Source organism: Schistocerca piceifrons, chromosome X (genome assembly GCF_021461385.2).
Source record: "Schistocerca piceifrons isolate TAMUIC-IGC-003096 chromosome X, iqSchPice1.1, whole genome shotgun sequence".
In the NCBI taxonomy this organism is placed as follows: domain Eukaryota; kingdom Metazoa; phylum Arthropoda; class Insecta; order Orthoptera; family Acrididae; genus Schistocerca; species Schistocerca piceifrons.
This window is the reverse complement of record NC_060149.1, coordinates 553,241,326-553,257,754: the sequence shown is the minus strand read 5'-3', so window position 1 is coordinate 553,257,754 and position 16,429 is coordinate 553,241,326. Positions and strand designations below refer to the sequence as shown.

At 41.9% G+C, this 16,429-nt stretch overlaps 1 protein-coding gene across 3 annotated transcripts in view; it reads left to right on the top strand.

Annotated features, from left to right (window-relative positions):
* LOC124721331 (syntaxin-binding protein 5) overlaps positions 1–16,429 on the top strand; it is a 1,049,372-nt gene that overhangs the window by 881,101 nt on the left and 151,842 nt on the right. For 2 of the 3 annotated variants that reach the window (XM_047246244.1, XM_047246243.1), the window contains exon 15: positions 9,566–9,682. In XM_047246244.1, coding sequence (XP_047102200.1) covers positions 9,566–9,682 — 117 coding nt within the window. Of the gene's footprint in view, positions 1–354; positions 467–9,565; positions 9,683–16,429 lie in introns of all 3 variants that reach the window. The other variant, XM_047246245.1, reaches the window with a different exon arrangement.

The window sequence follows — 16,429 nt, the reverse complement described above, 5'->3', positions numbered from 1 at the left end:
TCTGTTACATGCTACTGTTTGCCATATAGCTGTTATTTTCTATAATGGAATGCAGATTACAATGGGGTTAAAAGATGTCATATATCTTCAGTAATAATCCCCAATTTAACAAATTTTAGATTTAACATGATGGCATTGTCTAATTTTTCCACTTGTGTATACTTTCTAACCTAGTTATATATTTCTAAATGTATCTTGTAGTTAATGCTATATTAGAGTGTAATGCCAGATTATCATAATGTTAATTCTTGTTCTGTAATTTTTGTGGGAGATTCTGAAGATAAATGACAATCACTGCTTGATGTACTAACAGAACTCAGTGCTGTCTAACATTTGTGCGCCCCCAATTTGTAGATAAACGGTGTCTGCGTCTCCCCGACTGCGGGCAAACAGAATGTAGGTGCTGGCAGCACTTGTTCCCCGCGCGCCAGGCCACCCGAGCCAGTCAGGCGCTCAAAGTCCCAAGGTACCCGTAAACTGCACAAGTGTATGAGTACCACTTCATACTCTGAGGCTGAGGTTTCCATGGGTTCGGGGTCCTCAGCTTGCTCATTGACATCAGGAGGTGGTGGTGGTTGTGGTGGTGGTGGTGTTGGCTTGTTTACCCGCTCCTTGGCGCTGGCTGAAACTCGTGCTACTGCCGGTTCACACAATCTCCTCAATACTCGGCAATATTGCAGTTTTGGTAGTACTGTCACCTATCTGTTTTTAGTATTTAAGTACATGTTTGGCACTTAAGAGACTGCCACAAGTGTTCTGTTTGTTAATAGCTATAGATAGCACTTTGCTCTTATTTTGTTTTGTTGACCTTATTCACTTGTTAGGTATTTACTTTTCTTACTGCTGATTAGTATCTTGTGAATTTTAGTAGCACTGAAGAAAAGGAATAGAACTCATATGTTGATTCTATTAGCTCATATCACCTCTCAGATTACATTCTTTCCTGTTGGCAATGTGATAGCTGAATCATGCTTACTTCAGTTTTGCATAACTGTGTACTGTATTGTCTTGACTACATATCAAAACTTAACTGTTTCCATTATATATCAGTTCATTTACCTTGTAATGACATTAAATGCAGTGAAAGCAGTAAAGACCACTCAACAAATTTTCACTTGATTCTAGCAAAGTATATATATATATATATATAAACTTCAGAGTAACACTCCAGAAACAATAAATTATGTTACTTAACTGAAATTAATTTTTTTGTTAACATGGCTTCTGAAAATTTTCATTTTGGTTCCTGAAATCCAGATCAGTGAACATACCAATACCAGTGGTGCAGCACAGAGCTCTTTTTCCAGCATGAAGTACTATAAGTAGTTAATGTTGCAAAATGGTGACGTACTATCCAAAACTTCAACTCTTTTTCACTCTATGGACTGCTCTATGTAGTTAAACTGGCAGTAGGGGTTTAGTTTTTCACATGCTAATACTCTGTCTTTCACAGAGCTGTCTTGTGCAAATATCTGCTCTTAAAAACTTATTTACAATTTTTATTTGGTTTATTATTTCATCAGTTCAACAAGATGTTTACTTATTGACAGAAATGCTTTGAATATCTCTTTACTCATTACAAAACATTATCAAACATGCTCGTATACTGTCAAATAATATTAAAATTTATTTATCATTCTTGATTTAAAAAAAAATTAATGGCCAACACTATAAAGTATTACTCACTGATAAAAAAAAAAAAGTGTCAAAAAATTTTAAATAACTGTTCAGAAATTTAAGGGGTTATCATAGAGAAATTTTAATCAGAGCATTTGTAAATTCAGTCCAGTAAATTGACTTATGAAAGCCACATCACCTTAGTCTTAATTATACATTGTTGTTTATAATGTTAAGAGCATTATTCTGTCTTCCATGGGCTGCTTAATTATTCTCAAGCCTTTAAAGCAGTCTTTATTTCTGAATGTTGTGTTTGGCCTTGAGTTGGCACAGTTCTTTCATTCTTTTTCCTTTTATATGTGGTTTTCTTTCCTTCTGCTCTGCCCCTTCTGATGTCTTGCCTTGTGAATGCCTTAATTGAACTTAAATTTTCCATTGCATGCAAGGTGAGCTTAACATTAACATTTTTTTAAAATAATGTAAACTGTGTAATTACTTTGGAATGTATCAATTCAGTGATCTGAAAGTCCAGAAGTAAGGTTCATGGCTAATGTACCTTGCTGAGATAGCAACTTCATCTGGATACTACCTTGCCTTGGGACTTGATAATTTTATCAGTTTAACTGTGTAAAATCTTGAGGCACTGTTCTGGGCATGAAATCTGCACTTAAGGAACAAGTTAATAACAGGGAGAGATTTCTTAGGGCTTAAGCAGTTGTAAATTTATGATGTATTGCAATTATGATTCTACTCTCTCCATACTAACAGCTAATACTGAAACAATATTAACAATTTAGCATCAGTATTTGATTTATTTGCACAATTAAGAGTTCACTCCATTTGTTTGGATAACAGTTTAACTGTTTGCAATGTTATGGTAATTAGAGAACCTTACTTTTTGGCTTCCACTTTGTCAAGTTTTTTTGTTGAACAAAGGGTGTAGTCATGAAATAAAAATATATCAAGTTATGGTTTTCTGCTGGGAAATGCAACTATTCTTGTAGTAGATCTGTTCTGCATGAAATGCATGAAAGTTTGTTCTTTGTAGTAATTAAATTTCTCTTAGTAAGAACCAGTGTGCTATGTAACTAAATACAAGACATATCTAAAGCAATAAATGCCATGCACTGTCCTTTCCCCTTTTATGAAATAATGTCTCATACATTTTAGGCTGACCACAAAATTCTTCAGTACTTCAACTATTCATTTCATAAGACATTACCTAAGTTCTGTTCTGTGTTTAGCACTAACTATGTGCTGTCAAAGAGAAGTCAGATGCTTGCATTAAAAAAATCAATGGACTATCTGTGATTGAAAAACACATAAGGTTTTCTTCCACATGTTCTTTGGCTTCTTAATTTCAGTTATGAGACATATCCACTTGTTCATTCAGCACATTTTGTTCTAACAGTTAAACTGGATTTGACAAATTTGCATAAAATTTTTTCAATACTGATAGAAAAAAATATCATACTCTCATTTATTTCTCTGTGTAATTATTTCTGTCTAGTCTTCCTCATTAACCTGTGTTGAAGCTAATGTCAGATCTTAATTTACTCATTAAACTTTAGTTGTAATAAGTATGTCATCATAGTGACATGCACAAATGTTGCTGTTGGTTGCTCTTCTGTTTGCATGGGCACACTGGTTGAACTATTGCATCTCTTCTTAAATGCACACCCTCAGTGCCCTGGTAAATATGAATTACTATAGATTATAGAAGTGGAACAGAAGTGATGTTTGTAATTTGCTAGGAATTAATGGGCTTAACAGTTCTGCAGAAGAGAGATTTATCTTACCTTGAAGCCCCCTCCCTCCCTCCCCCCCCCTCTATCCCTCCCCCCCCCCACACACACACACACAGACACACACACACACACACACACACACACACACACACACACACACACACACACACACACAGAGAGAGAGAGAGAGAGAGAGAGAGAGAGAGAGAGAGAGTGTGTGTGCGAGCGGGGGCAGAGGGGGGGATGACTGAGAGGGGGGAGGGGATCATTGACATATGCTACATCTGGCAGTAATACATTAAATAATGACAATGCACCCACTATGCATTGAACATCTAACATGCTATACTCTCGAGCAACATTCCAAAGAGGCATTTTTTGTCTGGACAATATGAAATCCCTTACAGCAAGTGTATGGCAGTAATGGTGCACTTTTAAAGCCAGCCAACCTACTTGTAAAAGATGCCTTTTTATGTAACAATTAATTTAATTATAAAATATATAACAGTAACTTCAAATGACCAAAGAAATTGGTTCAGACAATGAAATGTCACAAATGTCATTAGGTATAGCTATTAACAGACTGACTTCTTAATCAATTGAAGTTTTTTGTGCCAGTGTTCATATTTCTTCCATTTTTGAAAGAAAGATCGTTTCTTGCTTACTGTGATTTGATTCTTCTTTTTTGTGCCTTTGGCAAAAAGAAAGTTATAAATATCCTTCTCAGCATCTTCTACAACACCATTTGAATTAAAATCATGTCCCTGAATTGTCACATTTCCCTAGTATTTCTTACAGTTTCTTATTGTTCAATTTATTCCTTTTCAGTTATTCCGCATGTGAGTTCTTCTCACGCCCAAAGGCTTTTTGTACAAGAAAGATATTTATTATAAAAAGGAAGCAATCATAATGTATTTGAGATTGAATGGATTGAGGTTAGGCATAACACTACTGAATAAAACAGTAGCATAAAAATTGATTGAAAACTGAGCTGACCACAGTTTGTTTTATTAATAATATACATTCCTTTTAGAGATGCAGTTCCTCACCTTCAGGTCCATGGCTTCATCATTATCTGGGTTGTTGTTTACGTAAGCAATGTTGTGGGCTTTTGACAGGATGCATTAATTACATGAAATATAATTGAAACAATCACTGTGAGTATGTAAACAATTAAATCAAAATTTGATTTAAATTATGTTTTCCATTACTTGATAAAACCAGACAAGCAATAACATCACTGCAGATGTCCACTTTACCAATACTTTTGAGTAAAAATTATAATGAGCTTGAATCGATAAGGTTTATGGGTGAAGAATGAATAAAAATAAAAAAATGCTAAGAAGAGAAACAAAGGTACAACACTCCTCTGACTGTCTCAAATTGCCTCACATGTAAGTTTAAATAAATAATTCATACAGACATGTTTTCATGAATATTGATACTTCACAAAAAAGAAGAAATAAAATCCAATTAGAAGTAATGTTGGAACCTCATGACATGCGATAGAAAACGCAGCACCTTGTGTATGAATAACTGATAGCATCATCATGGTTAACAAGTTGTTTATTGTGGGAGGAAAAAAAGTAACCAGTAGAGGCTCTCACACTTACTTGAGCTTCTTCTCTATTTGCTATAGTATGCAACATGAGTGGATGTAGAGGCGTGAAGTTTCTGAATGGTGGCCACATAGCATGTTGATCAATATCTACTGCAATTGGAACTTTATACCCTATACACCATGAGGTTACTGCAGATGCCATTCCAGATAGAGCTATATGTGGTTAAACACTGATTCCTTTTTTGCCCATTCTTGTGACCTGGTTGACGCTTTGAACAATTTAAATAAGAAATACATTACTTTTCTCACTTTTAAAGTGTTCCAAGTCAATTAACTACAAGAATGAAATAGCAACAGGTTGCATGCAAACACTTCTCATCCCTCCCTCCCCCCTTCCCCCCCTCCCTCCCCCCTGCCCCCCCCCCCCACCCAACCTAAATTTGGTTGAAATTGCACCAAGCATTCTTGAGTCATGCTTTTATGTGACCCCTTTTCATCTCAGCCCTCAGCCATAGGGATGATACTGATGTCTTACTGTCACGGTAATTTTTCCAATGATACACTTACCATGTTAGACAGCAGTTGCTTCAGTTGTTAAAGAGATATAATGATGTGTCTTTGTTACACTTACATTCACACTCACAGTCACACTCATAGGGGTGCATATTTATTGGGGGATGCCACCAATGAGCCCTGAAAATTATGAACTTGATACTAACATTGGTCATTATTGAATCTTGTACATGTCATGGCTTCTCATCTCCACACTCACACATGGGGCTGGTAGGGATATTTTGTTTGTTTATTTACACCTCAAGTTCTGTAAGATCAAATTGAAGAGCAAATCTCAAAGGTCATGTAACATTTCAGTACACGAGTGTGAAGATGGGGAGGACTAGTAGGGTAGGGGTGAGGGAATGTGTCATAGTATGGCCTGTGGCAGTGTGCAGGGATTTTGGGGGCAGGGAAGATGGACAAGATGGTGGGCTGCTAGGTGCAGCATTGGGAGGCTGTGCTGTGGGGCAAAGTGGAAAAGGAAAGAAGCAGAGATAGATCCAAATGCAGTTTCATGAACTTCCACCACTTATTGCCCGAACTGCCCATTTCTGAGCCAAAAATATCCTTTTAGAATGGGAAGAGTTACCGCAAAATATAATACCATATGATATAGGAGAATGAAAATAAGCAAAGTTGACTTATTTTTGTGTTGAATGATCACTCACTTAAGATACCATTCTAATAATAAAAATGGCAGCGTTAAGTCTTTGAATAATATCCTGAACGTGGGCTTTCCACAATGGTTTACTATCTATCTGAACACCTAGAAATTTGAATGGTACAGTTTCACTAATCATATTCCCATTCTGTGAAACTAAAACATCAGGTTTTGTTGAATAGAGTTAGAAACTGTAAAAACTGAGTCTTACTATGACTTAGCATTAGTTTATTTTCTACAAGCCATGAACTTAGTACATGAACTGCACTATTTGAAACCGATCCAATGTTGCACACAACGTCCATTACTACCAAGCTAGTGTCATCAGCAAACAAAAATATTTTAGAGTTACTCATAATTCATTTCTGAGTTTTGCTGCCATGTCATCCCCTTTTCACCCCCATTCCTCCCCTGTGGGAGGTTTCTTGTTCTTCCACCCTTCCTGAAACCTTTGCAGGCTTGCACACAACTACTCCCCAAAGTTTCATCACAATCAGATGAATGATATATGAGCACATAGAAGACAAACAGGAATTGCGGCTGTTAATCTCTGGACATTAAGGCATGACTGTAACAGTGAGTTGTGATCTTGGCTGGAGTGGGTAGTGGTGTTACAGAAGGGATGTGGTGTGAAGATGGGGAGGTCTAGCAGGGTAGGGGTGAGGGAAGGTGTCATAGTACGGCCTGTGGCAGTGTGCAGGGATTTTGGGGGCGGGGAGGATGGACAAGATGGTGGGCTGCTAGGTGCAGCATTGGGAGGCTGTGCTGTGGGGCAAAGGGGAAAAGAAAAGAAGCAGAGGTAGAGAAAATATTATCCATGTGCACTTGGGTGGTAGAAGGTGTGGGTGAGTATGTGGGGTGGGAACAGGGAAGAGAAAGAGGCAGGTGAAGGACAGGGACTAGTGTTCTAATGTTGAGGTTGAGGACAGGTGGTGGACGGGGAGGGGGGGGGGGGGGGAGAGTTACAGGAATAATGGATGTGTGCTATCTGGAAAAGCTGGCAGCTGTGGAAAGAATCCAAATGGCACAGGTTCTGAAGTAGTTGTCGAGTCAAGCACATGGTATTGGGTGGCGTACTCAGCTGTCTCTCAACCGTAGTTTGGTAGTGGCTATTCATGTGGACAGACAGCTTGTTGGTGCTCGTGCCCACATAGAATGCTGCATGTTGGCTGCGGCTAAATTGGTAAAGCAAACTTGTGGTTTCACAGATGGCCCTCCGTTTAATTGATTGAGATATGCCTGTGACAGGAATGGAGTAGGTGGTAGTGGGAGGATGTATCAGGTAGGTCTTGCATATAGGTCTGTTAAAGGTTTATGGGCCATGGGGCAAGGGGTTGGGTCCATGGGTGTAATAGGAATGGACAAGAATATTGCGTAGGTTGGGTGGGCAGTGGGATACCACTTTGGGAGGGTTGGAGAAGATAATTCTCATTACATGACATAAGAGATACTTGAAACTCTGCCAGAAAATGTGACGTGGTTGCTCAAATCCTGTTGCCCACAGCGGGAAAATAAATGAGTGACTGTGCAGTAAAGTGTTCTATTTACATGCTTAGATGTCTCATTTGATGAGAGAGTCATGTGCATATTGTAGAAGTCTTGATTTGAGGTCCAGTCCAGTAGACAATTTTATGGTGTCAAGAAGTTAGGTTGCTATATATATTCCACTTTAGAGTGTAAGATACAACGTGTGGACATTTGACTTCTTCAAAACTGAGAGAGCCACTTGCAGACCCCTACCTGCTTCAGTTTCTAAATAGTTGTTCATGGTGCTTTTTGCTGCTGACTGTTCTCTATGAGAAACTCAACTTGATGTTGACACACTGATGTACATAGTCCCTTATTGCTGACCTGTGGAACAACACAAGGTGCATGAAGATACTTCTAAATTTTACATAATTTTAACCTCGCATAGTTTCGTAAAATGCATATAGTTATTACTTGTGATGGTGGTAGGGATGGGCAACTCTAGGCCTTTTTAAAATTGGTATGTATTTGAAAGTAAAGATATTTAAATGTTCCACATGGTTTATTCTCTTCGTGAAACAGTCTCTGCTTTAACTTTCCTCTCCTTTATTAGTTTATGGTTGGTACACTAAACAAGATAATTCTTAGACAGGGTTAGTCCCATTGATTAATGCTATGAGAAGGAATTGCTCTCAAACCTCCCACCCCCACCCCCTCCCCCCCTCCCCTCCTCCCCCCTCCCCCCCCCCTCCTCCCCCCTCCCCCCCTCCCCCCCCCCCCCCTCCCCCCTTCTCTCTCTCTCTCTCTCTCTCTCTCTCTCTCTCTCTCTCTCTCTCTGTGTGTGTGTGTGTGTGTGTGTGTGTGTGTGTGTGTGTGTGTGTGTGTGTGTGGGCGCGCGCGCTGCGCGCGCCCATTAAAGTAACCATTTAATACAGTTCTACCCAGTGGAGTATCATAAGTGACTATTTTTTTTTTTATATATATATATAAAGGGGTTATTGCGCAGAACCTGTTGTTCTTTCTTCACCTTAATATTTGCTGCAAGAGAATAATTTTTGGTTCCAAATAATCTTAATTATTTTCATTAAAATGTGCGGTTTCATGATTGTATAGAAAGGATTTGATTGATGTAACTGTTATTTACCAGTCATTTTGTAAGAATTCCATAAAAATTTCGCTGTTTGCCCGTGGTCCCTACTGCTTATCCCTGCTACTATTTAGTGGCTTTGAAATACTCATTTAAACTGTTGTGATATATAAATATCATTTTTTGTTGTTGTTCTTGCTTTGATGTCATGGCATTTGCTTCTTTTAGTGTAACGTAAGTTTGAGCTGTGCATTTAAATTACAGTCTTACTCTGAATGATACCTCATGCATGCTACCATTCCACCTGTTTAAGACTTGTAGTAATATTCATAATGCTGTAATATTTTGTCTTTTTCATGTCAGTATTTTGTAGTGAAATAAAATTCATTAATTTGATCAAACACTGCAAAGTTCCGTAAGTCTTGTTCAATAAATTATTCCCTGCTTTCTATTCCAGAATGACTAGTTCTGGATGCTAACATTAAAAATGTACTCACTTGATTTTTTTTCATGTTGCACCAACTGTATTTTTCTACTGAGATTTTCTTCACTGAATATTACAGCATCATGAGTAAGACTGATTTAATCATGAGTTAAGTTCTGTTGGAAAACTGAAGTACTTTTATGTTTGTTTTTTAAAATAAATAAATAAATATATATATATGTATGTATGTTAACAAAAAGAGATATAAAATAGAAAGAAAAGCAAGTAAATTAAATTCAGAGTAAAATAAACCTTATTTTGTGAGTTTCTCTTTATGCATGTGTAATATTTAATGAATATTATTTTTATGATGTAACACATCACTGATACTAATATGCTGTCTTTCTCATTCCCTTTCCCAATTTCTTTTTCAACACTAAAATAGATAAACTTGACAGTTCATTTTCAAGATCAAGAAGTTCGAGCATGTCCAGCTTAGAAAATATAAGTTCTGAAGCAATACATTGTCTAGCATTTGCAGATTCGTACACAAAAAAGTCTGGTAAGTGACTTTACGTTGTTAACGTAGTTGTTAGTGTAGTACACTGCTTCAGTTGAGAAATATCTTAATTTTTTTACATGTGCAACAACAAATAATTACTGTTGATTTTTCAACAACAAAAAATGCTCTTAAAATTTTATGTAATAACTACTTTCTCAGTCAATGTTGCATTTTTAACTATCTCACTGTGTGATGAATTTTCATTTAAGTAACTGCTCAACTCATTCTGAACTGTACATTTTAAGTGACTCTAAAATAATTACTGTTTTTGCTGATATTTTGTTCTATATTTTGGTTATAACTGAATAACACTGAAAACGTCTGGTTCTTTTCCTTTTATGATCACTTCTGTGTATTATGTTACTAACAACATGAAAGGGAAAAACAGGGCAGTTGTTAGTTTTCAAGCGAGGAACTGGAGTATGCACTCGCGCAACACGATTGTCTGCACTGTCAGGAATCCAATCACATGCAAGCCATGTGCTGTCCCACAGATAACACTGCATTTCCCTGTCGTCTGTTGAAATGCTGCACAATTTCATCATCTAAATGTAGGAAAATATGTTTTGGGAAACTGTGAAGATCTTTGCCAGGAAGTAAGCAAGTTGGAGGAAACCTGAAACTACATCCTCTCCTCATGGAAAGGAAAAAGGTGTAACCCAGTACATGAAAATGTTTACAAGATTAATGAATACTTCAATACAGAATGCAGTAATTGTTCCTCATTCTATAGTGGGAAGACAAAGGAAGATGGACATATATATTTGTCATGACAGGTCTGCTAGAAACATCAGAGATTATATTGTGCCCGAGGACTCTTTTTCATAATTTCTTGAAAGTATATCACAATAAAACTTCATTTTAAGTAGTCATATGGTTTGAATGGAATAAGTTTATTAACAGTTCCTGAAAATGAAATTAATTTTAAGCAAATTATTCCTGTACTATAGTAATTTTAGTAAAATTTACTCTTTTTACCAGCTGGTCATATAAACTACCATCAGTAAGCTTGACTCTGGTATGGAAACTAGCGATATAAAGTGTTAAGACACTGGGTTTGTATTCAAAAGTTAAGTGGAGTATAGATGAAATTCACATTCACAAATTCTACGATTTTATTTAATTTACCAAGTCAGTCCATGTATGTATCTGAGAGCTTCCTGCAAGGAAGCTAAACCAATTCCTTTCCACAATCTGGACTACCTGAGCTAATTCTTCTTCTCTAATAATATGGTACTGAAGTCCTCTCAGAAATTCCAGCACCAGTTCAGATGTTAAGACATCAAATAAATTTCAAGTAGAATAATTGTCATTCAGATAAAAGAAGTGAAGTAACAGGAAAACTTTATTATAATTACAATAAAAATAATTAAATCTGCTTCATTGTTAAGTCAATAGAAATCCAGTCCAACATGTGTTGGAGATTAAAAACTTCCTGAACCTCATTGTGACTCTTTTCTTTAAATCTATCCTAGCAAGTTTCACTGCAAGTCTTTTGTGCTGTTAAGACCATTACTTGAGGTCATGTTGGGAAGAATTTCAGTGTGAAGGAACTTAATGTTTCTAGAGGCTCTACATGGAGTAACCCAAGTTTTCATGTGCCCCAAATTTCACATTGAACGATTATGCATATTTTCATCAGGCTTGTGCCCATGTTTATCTCACAAGTTTGCATTTGATAGTAAAGTAGGTAGCCTTGGGTGGTGAGGGAAAAGGGGGGGGGGGGAGGTGTGAATATTCAGGTTTAATTATTTTTTTCAGGAACTTGAGGTTTGTTCTTAGGTGCACAATCAAGGAATATTTGTAATTTTTCAGTTAAATAGCTGAATTCTAATTTTTTTTTATAGCAGAACACATTTATTAAAGTATGAACAGTTTGGTTGTGTGTCACAAGTGATGTTCCATATGAAAATTTTACTTGTCAGGTGCTTGCGTTATATTTGTGTCAAGTCCATTGGTTCTCATTTGCAGCTGAATGATTTAGAATGGAGTAAAGGGGTCCACTATTGTTTGGAATTGTTAACAAGATAATTCAGAAGGGATTCATATAGTGTTAAAAATAATTACATAAACAAGGCACTATTATTCTCTATACAGGATTTGTAGTGGCAAATCTTTGATTTTGTTGTGCTTGTTCTTTTGGACTGATACAAGTGACATTGTTCTGGCTTGTACCTCTGGATAAAAACAAAGCTGCTGATAAATTTGGGTCAGAAGATGTGCTGATAACAGGAATGACATTTCTTCTACTGTTATAGGACTTGGACAGAAAATGAAGTTTGCCTTTGAAATCTTATTTAATTCCATCCCACCAATGCAACAGACTGAAGATACCCATTTGGTAAAACACCATGCCATGCTACATGAAGAAGGGCATCACTGTCTCCTACTCATCCTCATCAGAAAAGAATCATCAAGCCTTCAAAGCCTTTTTTAAGGTATCAAAGGCTTGATAATTGTATGGGTAGAGATCAGGACTATAGGGAGAGTGTTCAAACATGTCCCACTTGAGGTGACACAACTTCTGCATTATGATATTTGTGATATGGGGATATGTGTTATTGTTAATTGTGACCAGCACGGAACTTGGTCCACCATTCTACAGTGGTGGTTTTCAACAGACATTCTGCGCCATAAATATACTTCATTATCTGCTGACTGTCTGCTGGTGTTTGTTCTTTGCCAGCCAAGAAAAGAATGACAACATGTAAATCCTGTTTGGATGCATTTGGTAACAATATTGCCATGTTCACATTTACCTCATGCACGTCAGAAAGACACAAATGCCATACTTGTCCCTTACCAACATGTCGCTGCTTATATACCTTCATCAGAGTCATACTACATTGCATCTATGTTGTGGCAATATACTCAAATTCCCCCTGCGGGTTCGGGGGTAAGAATAGGCCCGCGGTATTCCTGCCTGTCGTAAGAGGCGACTAAAAGGAGTCTCAAACGTTTCAGCCTTCTGTGATGGTCCCCTCTTGGGTTTGACCTCCTTTTTTTTTCCAAATTTCCGTTGTCAGTGCGTGCCATTTGTGGAAGGACACCTTACGTGGTGTTTTTCTATTGGTCCATCATGCTCCACCATCTTGCATGTTACCTATTGTCGTGTGGGGGGGACTACGCCCAACATCTTCTAGGTTGTCTCCTTCTCGCCTTGTGCGCACTCTTCTTCTTAGCGCCTACGACAACTGTGGACCCTTTCAACACCTAAAATCCAGCACGGTAGCCATTCCATTGTGGTGGGGTCGTCATGTACCCTCTTGGTGGTAGCCCCCTGACCACGCAGGGATCGCACTACAGATGCCAGAGCTGTTTCCTCCCCATGCATGCCAAGGAGTATGTGCCCATCTTGTCTGGGGCACGGGGACTCCAGGCAACGGGATATCGGCCAGGTACCTGTTGCTTTGGCTGGGTGGTGCCCTTGGGGAGAACCCTCGTTCGGAGTAGGTGGCATCTGGGCGGATGTGGCGCAATGAAGCGCAATAAATCACACCAAGCTGGTGGTCGCACGGCCACCAGCGTCTCTAAGCGTGGTCGAGTAGACTTTGATGCTGCACAATATGACCCTCAGTCGTTCCCCTCGTTGGCTGCGCCATGGGAGGGACGCCGATCTAGTGCCAAGCGGGAGCCTTACGTACCGCAATACCTTGTCTGCAGCAGGACTGATGCTGACTCCTCTCTCATGACGAAGCCTCTGTTTTTTGTGGAACACCTGGAGGATAAGTTTGGGAAAGTGGCGGGGTTGTCTAAAATGAGGAATGGGTCCATCCTCCTCAAGACATCCTCCCCAGCCCAGTCACGAGCGTTGCTCTTGTGCGATAAGCTGGGTGACGTCCCTGTTACCGTCACTCCCCACAGTAGCTTAAATATGGTCCAGGGGATTATCTACCATCGTGACCTCTTGTTACAATCCGATGACGAGCTGAGAGCCGACTTGGAATGACGTGGTGTACATTTTGTCCATCGTGTACATAGGGGGCCCAAGACTAACAGGGTGGCCACCGGTGCCTTTATCTTGGCCTTCGAGGGTGATGTCTTGCCCGAGAAGGTCAAGGTGATGGTTTACCGTTGCGACGTGAAGCCATACGTCCCTCCCCCAATGCGGTGCTTCCAGTGCTGGAAGTTTGGGCATATGTCCTCCCGTTGCCCATCCAGCGCTACATGTCGAGATTGCGGACGCCCCTCTCATCCCGATTCTCCATGTGCGTCTCCACCTGTATGTGTCAACTGTGGGGAGCATCACTCTCCATGCTCGCCGGATTGCCCCGTTCTTCATAAGGAACGGAAGATCATGGAATTTAAGACCCTGGACCGGCTTACTTATCGAGAGGCAAAACTGAAATATGAAAGGTTGTATCCTGCTTCCATTCGACCATCTTATGCTGCAGCCATGTTATCGTCGCCCACGCGAGCGACGGTTGTCGCCTCATCTGTGCCGCCTTCAGTGGGCCCTCGGGGCCGTGTATCTCTGCCTGCCCCCCTCGTGTCTGGGGGCAAGCCTTCCTCTGTTGCCCCCTTAGCAGTTGGGGGCAACCCCTTCTGTCGCTCCCCCCATGCTTACTTCGGGAGTGGCATCTGCTCCACAACCGGGGGGCTCGATTCCTCCCCCTCCTTCTCCACCGGCGTTGCCTCCGCCGGTTCCTCTCTCGCGGAAGGGGTCCCTCGGGGCTCTCCCTTCCTCCGTTTCTTCTCCTACCCAGCCAGATATCAGCCAGTGGCTGAAGGTTCCGCCACCTGCTGGTCGTAGGGCTTCTGCGTCGTCGTCAGCCTCCGACGCTCCTTCAGAGAAGCTCTCCCAGCCCTCTCACCCTAAGGGCTGACGTGAGAAGAAGGAACGGCATGTGTCCAAGAAGAAGGACGTTCCGGCGGTTTCAGCACCACCTGCTGTACATAGTCCTGGCTCCGGGGATGAGGTGGAGATCCTCGCCTCTGCCGCGGATCTCGCCCTCACGGAACCCTTGGGGGGCCTCTCCTATGGACTCAGCTGACTCTCCCCCGGTGGCGGCAGTTGGCTCTGAAGCGCTGTCTGCCTCTTAGTCGCATTCACGCCCTCCCAGTCCCTTCCTGCTTCCATTCTCCAATGGAACTGCGGCGGTTATTTCCGCCACCTGCCTGAGCTCCGGATGCTTCTGAGTGATTCCCCTGTTCTCTGCATTGCTCTGCAGGAAACTTGGTTTCCTGCACTGTGGACCCCCGCCCTTCGCGGTTATCGGGGATACTATAAGAACCGTGCTGCCTGTCAACGAGCGTCAGGTGGGGTTTGCCTCTTTGATCACCAATCTGTCTGTAGCTCGCCAGTACCCCTTCAGACGCCTTTAGAGGCAGTTGCTGCCAGGGTTGAGCTCTCGCCGGCTATTACTGTTTGCTCTGTTTACATTCCTCTGGGTGGGGAGCTCCCCCGACATGTTTTGGCTGCGCTGCTGGCTCAACTCCCACCACCATTGCTGCTTCTGGGCGATTTCAATGCCCACAACCCTCTATGGGGTGGGACTGTCTCTGATGACCGCGGTCGGGCCGTGGAGCATTTGTTGGCTCAGCTCGACCTTAGCCTCTTGAACACCGGTGCTCCCACGCATTTCAGTGTTGCCCATGGCTCGTTCTCGGCCATCGATCTCTCTGGACTTGTCCCATCCCTCCACTGGAGGGTGCACCCTGACCTGTGCGGTAGTGACCATTTTCCCATCTATTTGTCACTACCCCAGTGCCGTTCTTCTGGGCGCCTGCCCCGCTGGGCTCTCCACAGGGCAGACTGGCCGGCTTTTACTTCTGCTGCAGCCATTGAGTCTCCCCCACAGGGTGACATTGACGAGGTGGTCCGTGTTTTAACCACGTCCATCATTTCAGCGGCCGAGGCTGCCATCCCCCGATCTTCTGGCCTCCCTCGGAGGAAGGCTGTACCCTGGTGGTCGCCGGAGATTGCTGAGGCTATTCGCGACCGTCGGCGGGCTCTCCAGCGTCATAGGCGGCACCCGTCTCTCGAGACCCTCATCGCCTTTAAGAGGCTCCGTGCCTTGGCCCGTCGTCTTATTGCACGGCATAAGCAGGAGTGCTGGGAGAGGTATGTCTCATCCTTGGGCTCCCATGTCTCCCCCTCACTCGTGTGGTCCCAGATCCGGCGGATTTATGGATACCAGACCCCTATGGGTGTCCCTGGGCTCTCCTTGGACGGCGCTGTCTGCACGGACGCTGCCGCCATTGCTGAACGGCTTGCCGCGCACTTTGCTCAGAGCTCTGCGACTGCATCTTATCCCCCCACCTTTCGCTCTCTCAAGGAGCGAGCCGAGCAGACGCCGTTCTCATTCCACACGCGTCGTTCTGAAACATACAATGCTCCTTTCAGCGAGAGGGAATTCCTCGCTGCCCTCGCCGATTGCCCTGATACAGCACCAGGCCCAGACTGCATCCACGCGCAGATGCTGAAGCATCTCTCCAGGGACTGCCAGAGACACATTCTCGCGATATTTAATCGCATTTGGAGCAAAGGCGTGTTCCCGTCGCAATGGCGACAGGGTGTTATTGTCCCCATCTTGAAGCCCGGTGCAGACCCACTGGCGGTGGACAGCTATCGTCCCATTACCCTCACCAACGTTTTGTGCAAATTGCTCAAACGTATGGTGGGGCGGCGTTTGTGTTGGGTCCTTGAGTCGCGCGGTCTCCTCGGTCCATGCCAGGGTGGCTTCCGTCGGGGCCGGTCTGCAGTGGACAATTTGGTGTGGCTGGAATCTGCTGTCCGTACGGCCT